At 39.1% G+C, this 24,804-nt stretch overlaps 2 protein-coding genes and 2 non-coding genes across 4 annotated transcripts; 2 read left to right on the forward strand and 2 right to left on the reverse strand.

The window, feature by feature from the left end:
* Positions 1 to 3,259: 3,259 nt before the first annotated feature.
* Positions 3,260 to 3,342, forward strand: LOC133734915 (small nucleolar RNA U54). Its single transcript, XR_009858660.1, has one exon. It is a non-coding gene; the product is annotated as a small nucleolar RNA U54 (small nucleolar RNA).
* Positions 3,343 to 6,519: 3,177 nt separating this feature from the next.
* On the reverse strand, positions 6,520 to 9,284 carry LOC133731669 (scarecrow-like protein 14). Its single transcript, XM_062159067.1, has one exon. The coding sequence runs from the start codon at positions 9,194 to 9,196 to the stop codon at positions 7,013 to 7,015; it is 2,184 nt and encodes a 727-aa protein (XP_062015051.1). The 5' UTR covers positions 9,197 to 9,284; the 3' UTR covers positions 6,520 to 7,012.
* Positions 9,285 to 19,220: 9,936 nt separating this feature from the next.
* Positions 19,221 to 21,803, reverse strand: LOC133730402 (uncharacterized). The gene is made up of 5 exons (XM_062158001.1): positions 21,373 to 21,803; positions 20,751 to 21,288; positions 20,225 to 20,661; positions 19,914 to 20,106; positions 19,221 to 19,829 (listed from the first exon to the last, which is right to left on the reverse strand). The coding sequence occupies exons 1-5, from the start codon at positions 21,801 to 21,803 to the stop codon at positions 19,221 to 19,223; spliced, it is 2,208 nt and encodes a 735-aa protein (XP_062013985.1).
* Positions 21,804 to 23,810: 2,007 nt separating this feature from the next.
* On the forward strand, positions 23,811 to 23,886 carry LOC133734916 (small nucleolar RNA U54). The gene has a single exon (XR_009858661.1). It is a non-coding gene; the product is annotated as a small nucleolar RNA U54 (small nucleolar RNA).
* The last annotated feature ends 918 nt before the right edge of the window (positions 23,887 to 24,804 follow it).

Below are 24,804 nucleotides of genomic sequence, written 5' to 3' on the forward strand. Positions count from 1 at the left end.
GAAGTATACTTGGCATTCCTAGGAGCATTTTGTAAGACTTTGTGAACTTCCATATTCATTCTTCCAAAGGAATTCACAACTGCAGTGAAATTGCCAGCATTGTATGATACGGCCGATTCATCATGACCTCTAAAAGCACATCCTTGGTGTGCCAACAACCTCACACTCTCTATAGAAGTAATAAGCCGGAGTCGGTTATCTGCTAGTTCTTGTGATGATTGTGTGCTAATCACTCTTTCAATATGCTTAGATGAGTTTCTTAGTGACTCCCACTTGTGCATGGCAATATTATGTGGAGAATTTATGGCTCCCATGTGATTAACTAGACCAGATTGTTTTGACATAACATTCTTCCAACCTTGAAACCCACACTCAGTGAATGTCGGATGGTGGGAAGGATAACTATCAAACAGAAAACAAGGGAAGCAATATGCTTTGTCCAACTCTATGGAATACTCAAGCTAAGGCCACTCTTTGAACCATTTGTAATTAAATTTTCAACCTTGACCTCCATCAAAAGAAGATGGATAACTACTTAAGTGAGGTTGATATGGCCCTAAGACCACATAAGCTCTTCGAATACTGTCACGATCATTCAAAGGATACTTGCATATTAGACGTCGTAATCCTGGATCACGCTCAAGAGAAATAACATCAAAATTTTCTTCTCTCTCAATTCTTTCATTATGACATTCTTCTAGAATAGATGGAGAAGAGTTTAGAGGTACATCGTTCACAGAATTCGACATAACATTTCTACTCCCACTCTCACTCCTAATCTCACTCCCACTACCACTTGATGGAGTATCATTTGTAAACCATGACAAAAGATTTTTGTATCGCTTGGGTTTTTGGTGATCCGTCATTTAAATCAATACCTATAATATTATATATGTATCAATATTAGAATAATATGCAAAACAACAGATGATTAGATGAAGAAAGCAATTTCATTGGACTAAACATAATTATCCAACTACCATTGACCAAACATAGTCATGAGTCATCCAATTTAGTGATTGACCAAAACACAATTCCCTCTGAGGCTCTGACAGTTCGACCATTTCTATCTTTTGACTCTTTCATATAATTGATAATCAAACAACTACAAGCCCAAGCATATAAATGAAGACCCACAGAAGCATAATCAAACAATGAACACTCAACAAGCCACATAATCAATTTGTCAAACAACAAATCAATTTCATTCCAATTTCCAAAGGAAGACTCACAGAGTCACAGACGCACGCCACACGCGGCATGTCCTGATGTCCACATGACCTCCAGTCTGAAAATCTGAAATCTGAAAGCATACACCGACTCACTGGCCACCGCGTCGACCTCCGGTCTCCGAGTCTTCGATCTGCTTGTCTTCTTGAGCGGCTGCCGGCTGAGCTCCTCAATTTCAAGCAAAAACACAAAGGTAAGATAATTTCAAGCAAAACCCATCAATTTTAATATGAAATTCAAAGTGGTTGACTACTTGTTTGAAGAATTCGTACCTGTACTGAGTTGAATGAAGTGGGTTCATGAAATTTCAGATGAGACTTGAGAGAGAGAGAGACTGAGGACTGAGGAGTGAAGAACAAAGGCTTGGCTGAGGACTAAGGAGTGAAGAACGAAGGCTTATTGAGGAGTGAAGGACTGAAGGACGAAGTCGAGGGAGTCTGAGACTTTGAGGAGTGAGGACTACGGAGTGAAGTCGTGAAGATTGAAGAACAAGGGCTCGGTCAGCAGGTCACCGAGTATATATAGTTTTTTTTCCTATGGACTTACGGGTAAGAATAAATATACCCATACTTGAGGCATTTTCAGCCCAAATCTCGCTTGGGCTATAGCCCAAGGAGCCTACTACACAGTTCCTCCCCTGGTGGTGAATGAGCTCAAGGTGGCCGAAGGGGGAAGAACTCGGTTACAACCTATACAGTTGGGTTTCAAGTGTCCTATTTGATACGCTCAAATCGGCTATTATGGAGGGTGCTAGAGCTAAGGCCTTTTAAAACGGTTCCATGGTCAGAACCTTAGAGATGGTGCATGGAAAGAGGAAAAACCAGCTCACTGCACGAACTCTACTAGTGCTTATGCATTATAGTTGCATGAAATAGGCTCTGGTATTTATTTTACTTTAGGGTTAAATATTGTTTACTCTCTGAACTTTTACCCAAAAAACACTTCAGTCCCTGTCTTTCTAATTTCATACGTTTACTCCTTGTACTCTCAATTTTGGACCAATAGGTCCATTCCGTTACTCTCCGTCAAAAAGCTCCGTTAACTAAATGACGTGGCAATCCCTACCCCATTAAAATGTCTATTATACCCTCAGTTCATTTTTTCTTTTTCTTAATTTTTGTTTTTATCTTTTTTTTTTATTTTTTTTTATTTTTTTTATCTTTTTCTGTTTATCTCTTCTTCTTCCACCAGAAACACGCAAACCCAATAGACATCGACCTCGACACCTCTCTCTCCTTCTTCACAGACTCAATCTTCCTCACTTCCTCACTCTTTTCTTAAACCCCTATCCTCCATTTCTTTTCCTTTCTCTTGCTATAGGTTTTTCAACGGCGGCGAAAGAGTTGATCTCCCCTCTGGTTGAGCGCCACGCAATTCCGATAGCCATGGCTTGCTGGGACTTGTTGGCTTGTGCTTAGATCGGGTCTGGAAAGACTGCGGCGTTTTACTTCCCAATTTGCAGCTTGAGGCCAGTGTCGTAGTCCTTGACCTTGTCGGTGAAGCAGAGGACAGGTTTGGATTTCGGGGCTGATCCAATTCGGTTTTGGATTTTGGGGCTGATCCAATTCAGTTTTGAACCGAGTCGTCCAAAAGGTACAACCTTATCTCTCTTCCTCATAGTTCGAATACATATATATACATCTCGACGAGGAGATCGTAGCTCTAGATCGAGTGGACGACGACCATGGGTTGTGGTGAGAAATAGTTGCAGATCTGCAACCAAAATTGATGCAGAGACAGAGGGTCGGATGAGGGGCGACGGGACAGAGGTTCGGTACAACTTCAAGAGATTCAGAATTCTTCTCAGATGGTGATGATCCCTTTTTCACTCGCAGCACACCCAATGGCGTCGTGGAGGCGGAGCGTGCTGTGTCTTCTCCTGATCTTGAAAAACTGTGGGTTATGGAAATTGTTTATGATTTTTGATTGTGTCGTCTATAATATCAACTCTGATCTGACGATTATGAAAGCTTTTAGCTATTTTTGTTTTTGTTTCGACGATTTGAACTTTGTGTTTTACTGTGGTTGTTGCTCTGTGATTTTTGCCTTTAATAGGCATGTATGCTATTCTGATTCATAACATGAATGGATAAGTTTTGAAAGCTGAGAGCTTCCTACTGCTAATTTTGTTTTGTGTATTGTTCTGCGGTGATGAGTTATGTTTTGTGTATTGTTTGCAAGTGTTGCCAATCGAGGGAGGTCGGAGATGGAGATTGGAGAGATCTATGGGGATGGATTATGAGAGTTTATATATGGGTTTTGGTAGAAAGAGAGAAAAGTAAGAAAAGGGGGGTAAAGGAAGTGTGGGTGATAGTGGTGTGAATGGGTGTCGCAGCAACCTTTGGCTGCAACGTGGGTAGTGATGGTGGTGGAGGTGGCAATGGCAATGACGAGGATGGAGGGGAGAAGAGATAAACAGAAGGAAAACAGGGAGAGAGAGAGAATAAATTAAAAAAAGATAAAAAAAAAAATTAATTAAGAAAAAGAAAAAAGATGAACTGAGTGTAATGGGGTAGGGATTGCCACGTCATCTAGTTAACAGAGCTTTTTGACGGAGAGTAACGAAATGGACCTATTGGTCCAAAATTGTACAAGGAGTAAACATGTGAAATTAGAAAGACAAGGACTGAAATGTTTTTTGGCTAAAAGTTCAGGGAGTAAACAGTATTTAACCCTTTACTTTATATAATGTATAGTAGGAATCGTGAAAGATAATTGCATCTCAATCATCTATTAAATTTAAAAGTTGAAATCATCACAAATTGTTTTGGTCTAATCCAAAACTCTTGAAAATTAATTCCATGATAGCATTTTGCAGTCAGAAATTTACTTTATTTTTGATGAAGCATTTAAGGCTCCGAAATATTAGCTCAACTGCGCCCCATGGACACTACTCGTGTATATGGTTGAAAATAACCCTAGAAATTTATGGGTTGCGCTTGAAGAGCGTTTTGGGAATGTCTATGACTCCCAGCTCCTCGAACGGTATGAGAAATGGAACAATCTCCGCTTAGCTGACTTTAAGTTTGTGATTGAATACAATTCGGAATCCCTCTGCATCAGATCAATAATGCAATTCTGTAATCAGATTATTATAGAAGAGTAATTGATTGAGAAAACTCTCTTTACCTTCCTCATCTCTACTATTATGGTATGTAAGCAATATCGAATCGATATGAATACTGGACGGATCACGAGATTTCATCAGCTAATTACAGAGATGTCTGTTGCTCAGAAGCACAGCAATATTGTCGTGAAGAATTATAATTACTGACTCCTTGGAGCTAAGGTTATTCCAGAGTTGAATTATATTGGACGCCCCTAAGAGAGATCGTCCTGAGCGAAACTTCAAACCTAAAGAGGAATCGATCCGGTCCATTCGATCACTCAGCAAAGGAAGGAAGCTACTGGAACAACCAGCGGAACCTTGGCCGTGGAGGTCACCGTGGACAAAGATGAGCCACCACCAATAGTGGTGTCGCCAGCTTTAAGGGGTCATGGCATGTGCGCGAATCCCACATCTCAGTCAAAGAGGGACAACCAAAATTTTATGAATAGTGAGATGTGTTTCTGATGTGGAGCATATGATGATTGGGTAGATGTATGTCGAGCACCAAATGTGGTAGCTAATGCATAAAGGACCATGAAAAACGCAAGAGAATCCCTTCATGCCGAACGTGGTGAAGATGTCGTGCTCAAGGTTGTAGACTTTACTTCTGCCAAAGTCAAAGACATGAATGTTGAATATGATGACTAGAACCTCGTTTATCTTTCAAGAAATTTTGTAATGGCTTTTGCCTTACTATTAGTAACATTGGTCATAACTCTTTTCCGACTAGGCTCATCTAATTAAATGTCATGTCTAGGCAAGGTCTGAACAAGAAAAGTGTTTTCATGTGAGTCTTATTTCACTAAAATCTTCTTACCTTACCTAGTCATGGCGGATTGGAGTTACTGAAAGAATTGAGTGATGACCATTATTTTGAATTTATTTGGATTAGATTCTTTTCGAGACTTTTGATGTAATTCGTTGGCTATATTAAGCTTTATAGATATTTGAGCTAAGGAATATCATGAGGAAACACATTGTGAAAATGGGAGTGAATTCCTTTGCAATACCTCTAATGATTGCGGATGTAAGCGCATCTTGGAGAAACTTATATGTCTCTCTAGTGGACTCTATGTTACCACTATTCGAGCTATTAAATCCAACAATGTCATAAGAGATGACTTATGGGATTCTGACACATAGTGGATTTAGCACGATAAGTTAAGTCATCCTGATCGTGATATGATGATATGTATTCTTAAGACTTCACACGGACATCTTTTCTATCAAGCTACACGAAGAAAGAATTAAAAGTTGATTAATGGAGACCCTCAGACAACCGCTGCGCCTTCGGCCACTGCCGCTGTCCCTTTGCAGCCATCGTCCACCTCTGTCGAAGCCAAATGAGATAGTTGGTTTCAGTGAGCTTGAGAAAATGAGCAACATTAGGACCGGGAAGGGATGAGTCTATGGTAGCCATAGAATGAAGGAGAAGGAGAGACGGGAACAAAAGATTCTTCTTCGTTAGAAGCTTTGTAGCACTGATACCATGAAGAAATTGAGAATTGAACGATTAAACCAAATCAACACCTAAAAGAAATTGAAAAAATAGAACAAGAAAAATTTGTACCACAGATCCTCATGCATACAGTTAGAGGCATTGGAGAGCATGAGAAAAATCAATGGCATCACAGCCCTTATCGAGTTTGCGTCAGAGTTGATGAGGTCACCTCTAATATCTGGTTTGTGACTTCGTTCTATCAATGCTTGATTTCTATCATAGAAATGGACCAAATGGTATGTTAGACTTGTGATGAGGCTTTGCCAAAGAACCAAAAAAAGAAAAAAAAAGAGTAGACTATTGTGAATTTGTGATGAGGACAACTAGTCAGATTAGGCTTTAGCTTCTCAGTATACACGTTTCTGGATCTAAGATACATATGACATCCTTTGCGGCACTACTCTATTTCTATATCAGTCGATGTCTCTTGCAAAATTCAAAGGGCTGCGTTCATCAGTAAATTGGATACATAAGAAATAGTGCTGACGATTCAAAGAACACTGCCGATTCTATCAAGTCATATCCAAGTAAGTCTTTGTTTATGTACTTTTTCTTAGTTCTTGTCTTCCTCTTCTTACTTTTCTTCTATCACAAGTTAGATGAGGTATTACAAAAACCAGACACCAAATCAAACTTGTGCCAATTCAAATATAAGATTCAACAGTAAACTAGTACTTCATAATCAGAAAACCACTTTTCTCAAAAACAAAAGATATACAGCGGTTTGAAATTACAGGGGAAGAACTTTAAGGCGGTAGCCTATTGGACCAGCTTTCACTGCATATAGAAGCTGCATAAAAGGCACCTGATCTAAAACATTTACAGGGGAGGATCCGGACCCCAGACTAGAACTTTGACAAATCAGCAACACAATACAGCAACCTACAGTGGGATGGTGTTAACTAATATACAATAGTAACATATCCAAACACAAGTACAACAATTGGCCGAAAAAAGGAAAAGAAGAAACACGCACACACAACTACAACAGTTGCTGCTCTTTCAAGTCCTCAAACATGGAGGCAGTGATAGAGAAGTAACAACTGCTAAGCCCGCCTGCATTGTTTCCACAATTGAAGTAAAGTTCTTGTACACTAAACTTTTTAACTTTAATGTTGGAAAGAAGCTGTATTTGCCAAAATTGTGCGAGTCAATTATACCAATCATGCATTTCAAGTCCTAGACGGTGCCCAACAGGCAGAACCAAACATAATTCTGCCCTTCCATCCCAGCAGCATCCAGCGGCCATCTTCATCAACCACAAAATCAGGGCTGCACCCCGTTTTTACTTTATCCTTTATTTTGTTCATGACTTCACGGTCCAATGGCAGCTGTCTGAACCCAGCCCTCATGTTCCGAACCTGCCACTGCTTATATGTTTCTGGCCTCACAATTCTTTCTGAGCCCTCACAAGCTACTATATTCAGAACTTCACGCCCGATAAACTCTTTCTCAAACCCCAATCTCATCTGATCTTCACGAGGCAAATTGTTATCAAACATATCAAAATATGCAGAGAAGTGGAATAGTGCATCTCGGAAGCGTGAAACAAAGAAGGGTGCATGATAGGATCCATTAACAACACTTTGGACAAAGATATCAGGATTCAACTTCCTAATTAAATTTAGAACAGTATCCCTTGGACTGTTTACCACAACTGTCTCATCAAGGAGGTTCTTAAACCGGCAGACACAATTAACAGCAAGCACCTCATTTCTTTGAACTTTGAGGTCATCAAATTGGACAGTATCCCATTTTTTGGCTATGGCATAGTACTCAAAGGGAACATTAAATTGCCTACAATACTTTGCCAAGCGATGCCCCGTCTCTTGGACTCTTTCTTCTGGTCGAAAACCACTTAAGGGAAGCTCTACCCCTGTAATACGTAATTTGGGAGGTCCACCAGGTCTTCTTGAGAGGCAATGAATGAAAGCAGGCCATTGAAAACCATAAAGGATACCAAAATCTATTATATGTAGTGTTTCTGCTTTCTCAGCAGCTTTTAAAATCATATCGTTTGCAAAGATCAAGGACATCTTATTCAACGGGCAGGCTGCAATATAAGCTTGGTAATACTTCAGCATATCAGCAGCTGACATTCGTTTAGTAGATAAAGCAGTATATATTTGAGTTCCAGTGCCAGCCAACCTCGCTTCAAGAGCATTTGCAAAGCAATGAGCCAACCTCTGAGCACAATCACCAAATGGGGAAGAGTGCTGCATAATCTGCTTTAGTAGCTCACTAGCAGTCTCACGATCATCAACAGAAACAGCTTGTGCACATAAAATCAGAAGAGCCCTCAAATCTATCACTTCCTTCCTGTTGCCATGAATCTTGCCGCGACCCTTCCCATTACCAATTTCAACAGATTGAACATCCTGTTGCAGGGCATTGTTTGCTCCATTCTGACTGGCTTCATCGTGTTTACTCTCCAAAGGCTTACAGAGCAACACCTTGTCAAAAATATCAGACAGCTCACCCTCCTCATCGTCCATATAAACTGCTGGTTGCTTGTTACTCCTTCCATCCTCCAAATCTATATCTTCCCTTTGATGATTCTTTTTTCCTCTTGAACCAACATGAAATTGCTCACTCCCATTCTTCTGCGTTGTTACTACCACATCTCCAGCCTTTTTATTCACCACAGCATACATCTTGTTGCCCTCCGCACTAATCAATTGACCTCTAGGAAGAAACTTACTACCCTCCTCTGCCCCTAGGTTAAACTGCACTAACAATTCATTCTTACTAAGCACATCAGGAACCATTAGCTCACTCCTATAAGAACCCACCATCCCATTCCCATTTCCATACCCATCCGACGACGATTGAGACCTAGCCCTGGAAGGGGACTGGAAAACAAAGTTTTCAGGAATAGGGTTTTGCAATATAGAGCTCCTAGTCTCTACAAACTGAGCAGTGACCGGGCAAGAGTCAACGGAAGGACCAGGACCAGAGCTAGAATCACTGGAACTTCCAGAAAAATAACCGCCATCTGGGCTCTGAACATTTTGATCAACACAAAGAGGGTTCTGGTCTTGGGAAGTTGGGTACTTCCCTCCCCCAATAACCTCATAAAGAGACTCCTCAGTGGCTTGAAGAGCCAAAGGGTCATGGAACATACATGGCTTTGACTCCATGTCCTCCTCCATAAGCACCTGGTTTATGTACTTGAGCACACTATCAGAAAACTCACCATCATCTCCCTCAGGGCTAAAGCTTGATGAAGAGTTACAGTGTTTTGGGTCCAAAAAGCTAAGATCTTGAGAAGAATCACTACTTGGGTACTCACTCAACATATCAGGCAAAAGGGTTTGATCATTGAAATTGGGAAATTCAGAGAAACGTGGATCCATGGTTATGAAATTCACAAAATTGAAGGAAACCCAATTCGACTTTAGGTGAAATTAAGAGCAAATTTATGCGAGTTGGGTTAGAGAGTCTGTTTACCTGAGAGAGATGAGCAGCTAAACGCTAATTCCATTTCCGGGACTGGGTTAAAAGCAGAGGAGGGGGAGCTCAGTCGAAGACTTTTGTGGGTGAAGAATCGTGGACCAGAAAATGGAAGTGTGAAAAGGTGAAGTCAGAAAGCGGGAGCTGTTAAATAAATAACGATCTGCTACGTGGTCACTTGTAATTCCGAACATTACCATGTACAGACACATGAACAAAAAGCAAGCCGCTTATTAGAAATTATAGATAATTACCACTAGATACATTTTCAGAAAAGTATTTATCAATAACTCACTCTTTATTATGAAGAGACCTTTATACTCCTACTCTTTTTCAAATTTCCTCCTCTGTTCTAAGTACTATTAAGTGTTTTGTTCCTACCTAATATTATTTTCTTTGATGAAACGTGGTGGACCCATCTTGAATTTATTTGTTTAACTATAACTGCAGTTGTTAGAATTATTCATCCTCTATTCTCAAGGTAAACAGTATGTTTTACTATTCATCATTTCAATTGCTGACAGACTTGAGTTAGTTGCTATCTGTAACAACACTAGCAAAGAATTAAGAACAGAAAGAGAAAAGTTAAGAAAGTTGAAAAATTTCAGAGAAAATCTGAAAAGAGAAACTCCAGATTATTGGGACATTATTTTCAGAATCCAAGAAAGAATTTATAAAATCGAAGAAGAGATTGAAAATCTCTTATATACTCTCAAGGAGGAACAAAAACCTCTTGATTATTTGAGCATTGGTTAGATCCGCAAATCACTGGTATCAGAGCTTGTAAAGAGCTCAGCAGGGGAATCCCCTATGAGGACAATGTCTGATTTAATAATGTCACGCCCCTGATTTTTAACACAATTAAAAATCGATATATAACCCCATAATTATACATGCGTGAACATTCAGCCATCAATACCAAATACCTGGAAAACTTTTTCCCTTTATACAACATACATATTGATGCCCTGAACCCACTATGTCAATATTGACCCGCCCACAGAGTCATATATTACATAAGCTTACGAATTAAATTGTCTACAACAAGATAAAACGCAAAAGCTCCTCAGAGTTTACTACATAACGGAAGTCATAACAATGGCAAAGCCAATCAATTTTGCTTCCTACCAGTTCTGTTGCCAACAAGCTACCTCGGCTTCAGCCCCGATTATCCTACCCTGCAGGATTAACCCCTACACCTTTGGAATGGTGCACCGGGTTGTCACACAACAAACCCGGTAAGCTTTTGCAAGCCCGTATGAGTAACTCGAAACAACTCACACCAAATCCCAACCACAACCACACTTAAAAATCGAATTCAGTAAAATCAATAATCCCTGTGTTGAAACTTAGTTCAGGAGATCACATCAGAACAACAATCCAAAAAGCAGTAATCCCTACATATAACTTAGTTCAGGAGATTACATTAAAGCAATCGATTCAAAAAGCAGTAATCCCTGCATATAACTTAGTTCAAGAGATTACATTAAAACAATCGATAAAATCATAGTAATCCCTGCATAGGAATTTAGTTCAGGAGATTACATTAAAACAAACAATCTCAGTTTAAACATTGTTCTCAAAACAACTCACACCCAATCACAGGATAAAAGTCCGCACAAGTCACGTTTCAATCAAGAAACCACACACACTTTAATCCCGTAAAACACGAAATAAAGGAGAACAACTCACACTTTATTTTCCTTCAAATCGAAATAAAAGAAAGCAACTCACTCCTTGGTTTCTTTTAAAACGAAACATAGAAAACAACTCACACCTTGAATTCTATCAAAATAACATAGAAAGCAACTCACTCCTTGATTTCTATCAATCGTACCATAACGTACCATAGAAAACAACTCACACTTGAATTCTATCAAAATAACATAGAAAACAACTCACACCTTGATTTCTATCAATCGTACCAAATCGTACCATATCGTTAATAAGGAAAACAACTTGCACCTTGTCCCCTTAAAAACCGTTAATAAGGAAGAAACTCACACCTTGTTCCCTAAAAACACGTAATGTCATGAGTTATCAATAACCAATTCCCGTTACCCCATGAATTACCTATATGGCAGACAGACTAGAGCTCTAACTGAAACATAACCACTCGTCCGGCCAAAGACGTGATTACCTAATATTCTGCCCAAGGTCATAGACCTTCGATCCTCGGGCCGCACAGTCCCTTGGAGCAAATCATTAAGCAGTCGCATTGGACTCAAAATCATTACACAAATCTCAACGCTTTTGAAAACAATCGAAATCAACATTTCCATAATCATTGTTTTCCGAAAAGCCACAAAACAATACAAAGCATCATTTCATGCATATTGTTTTCATACACAAATCTCAACGCTTTTCAAAACAAATCGAATCAACAATTCCAAGTCATTTGTTTTCCAAACGCCACAACCCAAAACAATAAAACGCATCATTCATGCCTATTGTTTTCATAAATCCACAACCCACTAAAACATATAGTTTGCAGTTAAATCAATAACTCACACAAAACGATAAGGTGTTCCGTTCCAAAATGAACCTTGTGAGATTATTCACCTCGAAACTCCCGCTGCGTCTTCAATACAGAACAAATAAGCCAATCCACTAAATAACCGTCCAAATACTTCGCCAAGTACCTAAGGAAACACAGCTCTGATTCAGTCAACGAATCATAAGGAATAACGTTCGAAACCCTAAATCGAACCAAAATTTCTAAAGTGGTGCCAATCGAGGCAAAACCACATCCGAGACCTCCCAAAGCCTCTGGAATACGTCCACGATCGATGTGTCCAAACCACAAATCGATCCGATTGCTCAAATCCTCACGGATTGAATAAATTCACCGAAATGAAACGGTGAAAATCATAACAATTCCATATGAACTCCAAAATTTGCGTATTATATATCGAAACGCTCGTATCAACGAGTAGAACATATATAATACCAGAAATAGCTCCCTACACCGCCGGAACGCCGCCACAGGCGGTGGTGCACCGCCGCCGGCCAAAACTCATTATTTCACAAAACTCCCAACATGAAAAAGTTTCATCTAAGCATGCTTGTGAATCTTCAAGAACAGCTCAAAGTCAAAAAACAAGCATAAAGGGTCGAAAACTACCTCACAAGCCGTGAACAGTAATCCAAGCTGAGTTGAACCAAGTTTTACGTGAATAGATCCAAACAACCACCAAGGATCAATCAAGGAGGCTGCTCTGAGTTCCCCAAGCCCAGCTAGAAGCCCCGCCGACGTCGGAACAAGGATTTTCGATCGGGTCCGAAATCCTCAAACTGCACCGCCTTGCAGCGCCTTGGAGGAGAATCGGCGCTAGAGGACACCAGAGGGACGACTAGACGGAGGAGACGATCCCATCTGGAAAGTTTTGTCGCTGGAGACCGCCGCTGTTCGCCGGAAAAGTCGGGTGCGGGTCGGGTTAGACGGGTTTCTTCGATTCTGAAGGTGCAGCCGAGAGAGAAGAGAGAGAAAGGAAACCTTCCGGAAATGGAAATAATGAAAATAGTAAGTTTCCAACTTGGGAAACTTCTATTTATACCAAAATGGAAACTTCTTCCAATGGCCATAACTTCTTCATACGCACTCCGATTTCCACGTTCCACATATCCACGAACTCGTATCGACGCGCTCTACAACTTTCGTGAAGGAAGTTTTCGGAGATACCCAACATATCAAAAGTCAACCTTGAGCCCCCCCTAAAGTAATACTTTTCGAATAAAAATTCGCCCGAAATACTTCCGCTCCATCCACGAGCCACGAAATTGTTCAATAACCACAATTTAGATTCCAGAAAATCCACGGAAAATAAATACGAACTTCCGGGTCATCACAAATAATAGAGAGACTGAATTCTCTATTAACATCTTCTGATGAAAAATATCAGATCCTGCAGAAAGAATTATCTAGATATCAAGAACATCTAGAAAAAATTCCTGTTATAATCCACCAATTAGAAAAATTGGAAAACAAACTGGATTATATCAAAGAGCTTCCAAAAACAGAAGAAGAAAAACTAACAAGTGTTAGTAGAAAAATCAATGAACAGCAAAAAACGCTGGATTCCATGAAAAACATACTGAAGGACAAGAAAGTGCCTACAGTAAAACCAAAGAAGACTAATGGATTCAAACCATTAGAAAGATCGGAAAAGAATCCTGTTCCAAACATGAATTTTCTGGATCCCTCAACAAGTTCTACTAGTATTCGGTATGAAAAGCCGAAAGAAACTCAAGAGCAAAGATGGCCAAGAAACAACTCAAAGGAGTTGAAAATTTCTGTTACGGAATATTGGATATACCAACAAATTGGGGATGTCATGAATCCAAGTTGTACAGAAAGAAGAAAGGAAAATATTACTCTAAAAAATTCAAAAAGAGTAATCAAAGAAAAAATTGGAAATTCAAGAAAAGTTCCAATTACAAGAAACAACAGGATGAAGATCCAAAAAAGAAATTCTTCAAAAAGAAGAATACTCATCAACGGAAACAACCAAGCAAGAAAGCTTGCAGATGTTGGTTATGTAAAGCTGAAGGGCACTATGCCAATGAATGCCCGGAAAAGGGTAAAAAATCTTCTACTAAGGCTCTCTTTGAAGAATATGAGCATATAGTAGAATCAGCAAATATGAAAGGCAACGAAATAGCCTATTCTGATGATGAAGAAGACGACAGGTCAGTTTATTCTGCCTGGTCTGAAGAAGAAGATTCATCTGAGTCTGAGACAGATTCTGAAGTAGAGTACTTCGAATCCAGACAAATGAACGTTTTAAAAATCAAAAACTGGGAAGAAAGTAAGACAGAATCTTTAATGTCTTCTTATCAGGTAAACCCTGGTACATTCGTTTGTGACTACTGCTTATGTCATGAAAAGAATGGTCTCCCTATGTTCTGTGAAGAGTCAAAAAAGACTTATCACAAAGAATGCTTCATAGCTGAAGCAAGAAGAAAAACCAAAAATGGCCTTGTCAGCCAATTGGTTGAACAAGAATATGAAGAATATTTCTATGACCAAAAAGAGAAGGAAGTGGAAACTTTGTTCCGAAAAATCATGGAACCATCTTCTTCAAAAATAAAGGAAGAAATCATCGAAGAAGATAAAACCGATGAAAACTTTGAACTGGTTGAACCACCAGAAATTGTTCCAGAAGAATGTAAACCATTCATTCCCAAGGAACAAGCTCAAGAAAATGAGCTTCAACAATCGAAAGTCGTCTCTACGAGTAGATACAGTAACTGCATAAAGATTGGACTAAAATTCCCTGATCACAAAAAATACCATCTACATGCCTTTGTAGATAATGGATCAGGATTTACAGTTGCAAAGAGATTTGCAATTCCAGAAAAATTCTGGAAAGAAGAAAAGAAAATAGCTACTAATGTTACTTTTGATGGTAGCCATCTCACCATGAATAGAGTAGCAAAAAATGTTCACATCACCATTGGTGGAGGAACATTTACCATCCATAACGTCTGGCAATCTGAAGGCCAAGGCGCAGATTTCTTGTTGGGCAATGATTTCATTCTCCAACAAAGATTTATTCAGGATGAAGAAGCAATAGGCTTCAGAAAAGGAGAACGGGTATTCTGGGCTGATAGGCTTACGCAAGCCAAAAGTGTTGTAGGTCCAAACTTTACTACACAATACCAGAAATCGCAACAGAATAGTGGTGATCTTACCCCCTACAAACCCAAATTTGAACCCATACTCCAAATAGAGCAACAAGAAGAATTACTTGTTGACGAATCTTCTGACGAAGAAGAAGAAGAAACTAGTGAAGAAGGAGAAGCTAGTTTCATTCAAGAGCATAACCTCAAGCACTTTCAGAATAAGCTTGAGTCTCAGAAAATTCCCACTCTTGAGAAAATCAAGAAATTACTCGAGCAGAACATCGATGTAGACCCTTAGAAGTTTTGGGAAAAAGACCCAGTGGTCTGTGAATTGAAATTACATGACATGAATGCTATCTGTCATGTCAAAGCCATTCCTCAGTACAAAGAGGAAGACCAAAAAGAATTCACAAAAGATATCGAAGATCTCCTGGACAAGAGATTAATTCAACCTTCCACTAGCCCTCATCATGCTCCAGCATTCTACGTGAGAAATCATGCAGAAAAACTAAGAGGAAAAGCTAGAATGGTGATTGACTATAGAGACGTCAACAAAAAGACTGTCAAAGACGGTTATCAAATTGCTCAAGTAAGAGTACTGATTAACCAGCTCAGAGGACCTAAAGTCTTTTGGAAATTCGATACAAAGTCGGGTTTCTGGCAGGTCAAGATGCATCCTGAGAGTGTACCTCTCACTGCATTTGGAACACCACAAGGACATTATGAATGGTTAGTAATGCCTTTTGGTCTAAAGCAAGCTCGCTCGATCTTCCAGAGAAAAATGGATAACATCTTCAAGCATGTTGCGGAGTTTTGCGTCGTCTACATAGATGACATTCTGGTCTTCTCCAAAAATAGAGAAGAACGCATGAAACACCTCCATGAGGTTGTAAAGCTGATAGTTCAGCATGGAATCATCCTAGGTGAAAAGAAAATCTTCTTTATCCTTGATGAAGTTGATTTCCTAGGAATAAATATCAAAAATGGAGTGATAAAACTTCAACCTCATATCCTTGAGAAGATCTGGAAATTCCCAGATAAGATTCCAGATGCTAAGAGTCTAGAGAGATTCCTTGGTGTCATTAATTATGGGAGAGATTTTATCCCTAAAATATCAGGGTTAACAGCAATGTTATCTCCTAAAACAAGTTCCAAAAGAAAATGGAACTTCACTGAAGACGATGAAAAAATAGTGAAGCAGATAAAAAATCTCTGCAAAAAGCTCCCTCCTCTTCAGCCACCAGAAGAGAATGATGAAATTATCCTCCAAACAGATGCGAGTGATAATTATTGGTCTGGTGTGGTTCTAGCGAGAGCGCTTGGAACTAACTTTGAAAAGACCTGTAAATTTTGTAGTGGCAAGTTCAGCCCTGCATAACTGAATTATCCCACAGGGGAAAAAGAAATTTTGGCTGTTAAGAAAACAATTTTAAACTCTCCAGCTTTTTTTGGAAAACCCTTTACTGTCCGCACCGATTGTGCCAGAGTAAAGAATTTCAAAAATTTCAAACTTGATAAAGCTGCTGACAGAGGAAGACTAGCAAACTGGCAATTATTCCTTAACCAATATGATTAAGTTGTTGAATTAATTGCAGGAAACAAGAACTATCTTCCAGACGCCTTAACAAGAGAATTAGCCATGTTCAGTAGAAGAAGAAATGATGACGACGACGAAGGTCGCAATCCCAGAAGCAGAAGAGCTGGGAAAGAACATGAACCCAATGAGGATCCCAAAGAAAAAGTCCTCAAGAGATTCTTGCTAAGTCCAAAAGGCTTAGCCACAACTGATCAATCCCAGGGTAAAGGATTGGCTAGCCCGTCTCAAACGGCAGACGGTAAAGGCTCATCAAGACCGTTGACGGCTGTTGCTTTGCCAAAAAGCAAACCTACTCCGACTGGAGTAATAAATGTTTTCAATTATGAACTTCGAACTTTCGATACTCCTGTGTTCAGAACTGGCAGGAGATTAGCTTACCACCTAAAGGCAATTCTGGATAATCTTTTATTTGCCTTTCAGGAAAGAAGCAGTGGTCTAATGTTTCCAGCTCTCTTTGCATTAGCTGAAGAACTTTACGAGAATGCAAGACTACAGTTCGAAGAATTACAGCAGAGTGCTGTCAAGAAAGAAAAAATTCACTTCCTAGAAGATCCTGAAAGTGCTAGGGTCCCTGTCATAGCACTCAAAGAATTAGACTGGCATGAATTCCATTGTCTGATTGGAAGTCATAATTCTGAAGATCGAATTCCTCCAACTCTCTTTATCATTGCAGGACCTTATGTTGGAAGATACCTGGTAAATGTTCAGAGTGAACATCCGCAAGAACACAAGCTTTGGCTTGTTGAAAATGGTTTTGTCCATAATCTGTGGACTAAATCTAATGATGATCTGAAAGGCTTGCCTCCAATCCTTGTCAACACAGTCAAAAATATAAGGAAAAATGACTGTACGCTTCGTCTGAAGTTCAGATCCACCCCTCCAGAATGGATCAAGAAGGCAAATGGTGAGGTTGAATATATTTCTCCGTATCATTATGTGAGAATTATCCAAAGACAATACCTTCAGCCTGCCTGTGTTGGATACAATGGCCAACCAAACTCAAGCATCCCTTGGATGAAAGCCATGGCCCTAGAATATATCAAGAAGATCATCTCTGAAGATATTAACAATACCTTCCTGGCAGTAGGAGAAAAAACTATTATCACTGCTTACGATCATCCTGACATAGTCAGCAGTGACATGTTCCTATCTCTCACAAGAAAAGAGATAGACTCGACAATGACATGCATGCAATGGGTGGAAAAACTTGAAAATGACAACCACTACAAGATGTATGTTGATACCGATGTCGAAGACAACGCCACAACAGTCAGAATGGCCCAGACAGACAACAACTCCTTTGTCTTTGGTCATAATTCAGAAACAGACGAGAACATGTGAAGCAGCAGGTGTAGAAAACACCGAAAGCACTTTTAGACTTTTCCCAAAGGTCGTTTTGCTTTTCAAAAAGAAGAAGGTGAAAAACATTTAACCTAAAGGAATCTGCTTTTCCCCGACCGACCTCCACCAACAGGAGCACTCAGGAAAGCAGAAATCACGGAGTTGTTCTGTACATTTTGTTAATTTGAATTCAGGTTTGAATTCCGCTCCCTATATAAGGAGCTTTAGTTTCATTTGTAATTCATTAGAAAATTGCCATATCAGTTCTAGATAAAAAAAAATTGAGCAGAAGAGTCTTCTCTCAAATAGTTTAACAGTGTGCTTCCCTTCCTGTTTGTGAAGTAGTGTGCTCTCAGTACAAGTAAGTACCTGTTCTCATTCTTATGGATAGCTAAACAGCCTTTAGCTGTTTACCTGAGGATGAGGCTCTGAATATCTAGCATGTATTTATATTTGAATAAATAAAATCAGATGCCCATCTGTTTTATCAATTTTTTAGTTATGTTTATAGCATCTTATTAAACCTATCTGTCTATTATTTACATCCTGTCTATCTTGCTAAATTCTGAAGTTTTCGATCTATTGTTTACCAGAAAGAAAAAACCCAGTTTTAAACCTAGGATTAAGACAAGCAGCAGTGATTCCGCCTGTTAAAGTAACCGTTAGGCAGGGAGCCGTTAGGTGAAAAACGTTGGCATGTTGAAGGCTAGTTTTGTTTTTTTCTAAAAGCTTGAAACGAAGGTTGTTTCTAAAAGTCAACAAGTAAATAGAAAACTAAGGAATAAATAGCACTTGTAATACCTTTTTCGTCTTTATAGGAAAAGTTTGGCCGCATGGGAACTACTCCCAGGGAATTGTAGTTGTTGGTAATTTGCCCAAGAAACTATTCTATGTACAGACCTCGTTACTTACTTTTAAATCACATCAGTCCAATCGTTGAAGCCGCCGCTTAATCATCACAGGGTGAAACTGATGACATTGATGTTGTCTTTAGTTCGACTTTAACTTTTCTGGCGCGTAGTTCAAATATGAATAAGAGATGAAAAGTTTATTTTTGTGCCAAGATTTTTTAATTATACTTTCTCCATCCACATATCGATCCGATGTACATGGTTAGTGACCTTGGAACATCAAAGAAGAGAGGAACACAACTCCGGTGGTGAACAGTGGCGGAACCAGGATCTAAAAATGGGTTAGGCTAATTTTTAGTACATAAAAATTTTGCGAACTTCTATTTTTTTGAGGTTTGGAATCCAGTGGGAGGCTCATCCTCACGCCTTTATTTTTATCATTCAAAACATACAACCGGGGGGGACATAAAACCAAAACCCCGTAAATTAAAAGTTACAAGCATAAATCCAAAGCTAACTGAATCGTACCCTCCGAGGCCCACTTACTTCAAACTCAGCAATCACAGAATCATTATCAATACTATCGGCGAACTCCTTTTCAATGTAATGAACTATCAAGTCATCAAGAAACTCATCTTCAATCTTATTTCGAAGTTTATTTTTTATGATATTCATAGATGAAAATGCTCTCTCTGTTGTTGCTGTAGAAACTGGCAGAGTCAACACAAGACAAATCAACCTATAAATCATAGGAAAGAATGATGACTTTCTAGATTCAACTAACCGCCTACATAAATCAGACACAGAAGTTGTCTTGGCAAATCTTGGATCCCTCTGAATATCTGTTACAAAAAACCCACACTCCATATCTAGAGCAAGCATATCATATGATGTAAAATCTTGAGGATAAAACTTCAAAGCAAGATTGCAAACATCTTCAGATTTGAATGATCGAAAATTATCACGTGGATCAAATGTAGCACTAAGAACAAGGAGCTCCAATGAATTATCTGTAAATCTACTATCCAGCTCTGCCAACTGAAAGTCTATCACAGCATTTAGTATATTGACCCGATAATAATGCTCATTTGTAATACCTTGTTCACAAGCCCTTGTACCTTTCTTGTAAAACCAAAACCCCGTAAATTAAAAGTTACAAGCATAAATCCAAAACTAACTGAATCGTACCCTTCGAGGCCCACTCACTTCAAACTCAACAATCACAGAATCATTATCAATACTATCGGCGAACTGCTTTTCAATGTAAAGAACCATCAAGTCATCAAGAAACTCATCTTCAATCTTATTTCGAAGTTTGTTTTTTATGATATTCATAGATGAAAATGCTCTCTCTGTTGTTGCTGTAGAAACTGGCAGAGTCAACACAAGACAAATCAACCTATAAATCATAGGAAAGAATGATGACTTTCTAGATTCAACTAACCGCCTACATAAATCAGACACAGAAGTTGTCTTGGCAAATCTTGGATCCCTCTGAATATCTGTTGCAAAAAAACCCACACTCCATATCTAGAGCAAGCATATCATATGATGTAAAATCTTGAGGATAAAACTTCAAAGCAAGATTGCAAACATCTTCAGATTTGAATGATAAAAAATTATCACGTGGATCAAATGTAGCACTAAGAACAAGGAGCTCCAATGAATTATCTGTAAATGTACTATCCAGCTCTGCCAACTGAAAGTCTATCACAACATTTAGTATATGGACCCGATAATAATGCTCATTTGTAATACCTTGTTCACAAGCCCTTGTACCTTCCTTGTAAGGAGCAGACATATCCGGCATAATAATATCATGCTCACAACAAAATGATTCAACCTTCATAATGAAATCATCCCAACCATCTTCTCTCATATCTTGAAGTTTTGATTTTGTTATTGAAAGAAAATTTAGAGCATTCAAGATGTCTATGGCTTTTTTTTGCAATGCCTGAAAAAGAAAGTCAGTAATCCTCATGACATCATGCATCAAAATCAAGCAAAACACAACTCTGCAAAACGCTTCATAGCCTTACCTACACTCTTTGCTTCTCCTTGTAATGTATTTGGTCCATTACCAACCAAATCTGCAAGAGTTGTTTTGGTAGCTCCAAATAATCTAATCAAACTTGAAATAGAGCGAAGATGTGAACCCCAACGAGTAGCCCCTGCCCGTTGCAAAGTGCAAGTCTGATTAGCCCCTCTACCTGTCTGAAGTGCACCTGCAGCTACTAAATATGCAATTTCTTCTTCTCTGATAGCTCTTAATGCTGAATGCCGTTTTGCAGAAGAATTAACAAAATTTACAATCAAATTTAGAGTTGAAAAGAACTCCCAAATATCATGCACCCCTTTAGCTGCACCATTTAAAGTTAATTGTAACCGATGAGCAAAGCAATGCACATAATATGCATATGGACACTCTTGACGAAACAAAGCTTGTAAACCATTAAATTCACCTCGCATATTACTAGCACCATCATATCCTTGGCCACACATATTTTCTACTTGAAGATCATATTGAGTAAGGACTTTGGAAATCTCATCTTTTAGAGTTTGAGAACAAGTGTCTGCAACACTAATAATTTTGAAAACCGTTCTCTAATAACCCATCACAATCAACAAATCGAAGAATGATTGCCATTTGTTCCCTGTTAGATACATCAACCGCTTCATCAACAAGGATGCAAAACTTGGCATCTCCGATCCCACTTCGTCCCGAATCTTAGTTCTAACTTTGTTACCAAGAATATTTGCAATTTGCTTTTGAATAAGTGGAGAAGTATACTTGGCATTCCTAGGAGCATTTTGTAAGACTTTGTGAACTTCCATATTCATTCTTCCAAAGGAATTCACAACTGCAGTGAAATTGCCAGCATTGTATGATACGACCGATTCATCATGACCTCTAAAAGCACATCCTTGGTGTGCCAACAACCTCACACTCTCTATAGAAGTAATAAGCCGTTGTCGGTTATCTGCTAGTTCTTGTGATGATTGTGTGCTAATCACTCTTTCAATATGCTTAGATGGGTTTCTTAGTGACTCCCACTTGTGCATGGCAATATTATGTGGAGAATTTATGGCTCCCATGTGATTAACTAGACCAGATTGTTTTGACATAACATTCTTCCAACCTTGAAACCCACACTCAGTGAATGTCGGATGGTGGGAAGGATAACTATCAAACAGAAAACAAGGGAAGCAATATGCTTTGTCCAACTCTATGGAATACTCAAGCTAAGACCACTTTTTGAACCATTTGTAATTAAATTTTTGACCTTGACCTCCATCAAAAGAAGATGGATAACTACTTAAGTGAGGTTGATATGGCCCTAAGACCACATAAGCTCTTCGAATACTGTCACGATCATTCAAAGGATACTTGCATATTGGACGTCGTAATCCTGGATCAGGCTCAAGAGAAATAACATCAAAATTTTCTTCTCTCTCAATTCTTTCATTATGACATTCTTCTAGAATAGATGGAGAAGAGTTTAGAGGTACATCGTTCACAGAATTCGACATAACATTTCTACTCCCACTCTCACTCCTAATCTCACTCCCACTACCACTTGATGGAGTATCATTTGTAAACCATGACAAAAGATTTTTGTATCGCTTGGGTTTTCGGTGATCCGTCATTTAAATCAATACCTATAATATTATATATGTATCAATATTAGAATAATATGCAAAACAACAGATGATTAGATGAAGAAAGTAATTTCTTTGGACTAAACATAATTATCCAACTACCATTGACCAAACATAGTCATGAGTCATCCAATTTAGTGATTGACCAAAACACAATTCCCTCTGAGGCTCTAACAGTTCGACCATTTCTATCTTTTGACTCTTTCATATAATTGATAATCAAACGTTACAAGCCCAAGCATATAAATGAAGACCCACAGACGCATAATCAAACAATGAACACTCAACAAGCCACATAATCAATTTATCAAATAGCAAAGCAATTTCATTACAATTTCCAAAGGAAGACTCACAGAGTCACAGACGCACGCCACACGCGGCATGTCCTGATGTCCACACGACCTCCAGTCTGAAAATCTGAAATCTGAAAGCATACACCGACTCACCTGCCACCGCGTCGACCTCCGGTCTCCGAGTCTCCAATCTGCTTGTCTTCTTGAGCGGCTGTCGGCTGAGCTCCTCAATTTCAAGCAAAAACACAAAGGTAAGGTAATTTCAAGCAAAACCCATCAATTTTAATATGAAATTCAAAGTGGTTGACTGCTTGTTTGAAGAATTCGTACCTGTACTGAGTTGAATGAAGTGGGTTCATGAAATTTCAGATTGGTTCATGAAATTTCAGATGAGACTTGAGAGAGAGAGAGACTGAGGACTGAGGAGTGAAGAACAAAGGCTTGGCTGAGGACTGACGAGTGAAGAACGAAGGCTTATTGAGGAGTGAAGGACTGAAGGACGAAGTCGAGGGAGTCTGAGACTTTGAGGAGTGAGGACTACGGAGTGAAGTCGTGAAGATTGAAGAACAAGGGCTCGGTCAGCAGGTCACCGAGTATCGTAGTCCTTGACCTTGTCGGTGAAGCAGAGGACAGGTTTGGATTTCGGGGCTGATCCAATTCGATTTTGGATTTTGGGGATGATCCAATTCAGTTTTGAACCGAGTCGTCCAAAAGGTACAACCTTCTCTCTCTTCCTCATAGTTCGAATACATATATATACGTCTCGATGAGGAGATTGTAGCTCTAGATCGAGTGGACGACGACCATGGGTTGTGGTGAGAAATAGTTGCAGATCTGCAACCAAAATTGATGCAGAGACAGAGGGTCGGATGAGGGGCGACGGGACAGAGGTTCGGTACAACTTCAAGAGATTCAGAATTCTTCTCAGATGGTGATGATCCCTTTTTCACTCGCAGCACACCCAATGGCATCGTGGAGGCGGAGCGTGCTGTGTCTTCTCCTGATCTTGAAAAACGGTGGGTTATGGAAAGTGTTTATGATTTTTGATTGTGTCGTCTATAATATCAACTCTGATCTGACGATTATGAAAGCTTTTAGCTATTTTTGTTTTTGTTTCAACGATTTGAACTTTGTGTTTTACTGTGGTTGTTGCTCTGTGATTTTTGCCTTTAATAGGCATGTATGCTATTCTGATTCATAACATGAATGGATAAGTTTTGAAAGCTGAAAGCTTCCTACTGCTAATTTTGTTTTGTGTATTGTTCTGCGGTGATGAGTTATGTTTTGTGTATTGTTTGCAAGTGTTGCCAATCGAGGGAGGTCGGAGATGGAGATTGGAGAGATCTATGGGGATGGATTATGAGAGTTTATATATGGGTTTTGGTAGAAAGAGAGAAAAGTAAGAAAAGGGGGGTAAAGGAAGTGTGGGTGATAGTGGCGTGAATGGGTGTCGCAACAACCTTTGGCTGCAACGTGGGTAGTGATGGTGGTGGAGGTGGCAATGGCAATGACGAGGATGGAGGGAGAAGAGATAAACAGAAGGAAAACAGGGAGAGAGAGAGAGAATAAATTAAAAAAAGATATAAAAAAAAAATTAAGAAAAAGAAAAAAGATGAACTGAGTGTATAATAGACATTTTAATGGGGTAGGGATTGCCACATCATCTAGTTAACGGAGCTTTTTGACGGAGAGTAACGGAATGGACCTATCGGTCCAAAATTGTATAAGGAGTAAACATGTGAAATTAGAAAGACAAGGACTGAAATGTTTTTTGGCTAAAAGTTCAGGGAGTAAACAGTATTTAACCTTTTACTTTATATAATGTATAGTAGGAATCGTGAAAGATAATTGCATCTCAATCATCTATTAAATTTAAAAGTTGAAATCATAACAAATTGTTTTGGTCTAATCCAAAACTCTTGAAAATTAATTCCATGATAGCATTTTGCGGTCAGAAATTTACTTTATTTTTGTGGAAGCATTTAAGGCTCCGAAATATTAGCTCAACTGCGCCCCATGGACACTACTCGTGTATATGGTTGAAAATAACCCTAGAAATTTATGGGTTGCGCTTGAAGAGCGTTTTGGGAATGTCTATGACTCCCAGCTCCTCGAACGGTATGAGAAATGGAACAATCTCCGCT

Source organism: Rosa rugosa, chromosome 2 (genome assembly GCF_958449725.1).
Source record: "Rosa rugosa chromosome 2, drRosRugo1.1, whole genome shotgun sequence".
NCBI classification, from domain to species: Eukaryota; Viridiplantae; Streptophyta; class Magnoliopsida; order Rosales; family Rosaceae; genus Rosa; species Rosa rugosa.

Excerpts from the sequence above, each read along its gene's own strand:
- LOC133730402 (XM_062158001.1), bottom strand. The coding sequence starts at position 21,803 with ATGGGAGCCATAAATTCTCCACATAATATTGCCATGCACAAGTGGGAG. Across the intron at positions 21,289-21,372 it reads TTGTTGATGAAGCGGTTGAT|TGTTGCAGACACTTGTTCTC; the intron begins GTATCTAACAGG and ends CAAAATTATTAG. Across the intron at positions 20,662-20,750 it reads TACAAGGAGAAGCAAAGAGT|GCATTGCAAAAAAAAGCCAT; the intron begins GTAGGTAAGGCT and ends TTTCTTTTTCAG.
- LOC133731669 (XM_062159067.1), bottom strand. The coding sequence starts at position 9,196 with ATGGATCCACGTTTCTCTGAATTTCCCAATTTCAATGATCAAACCCTT.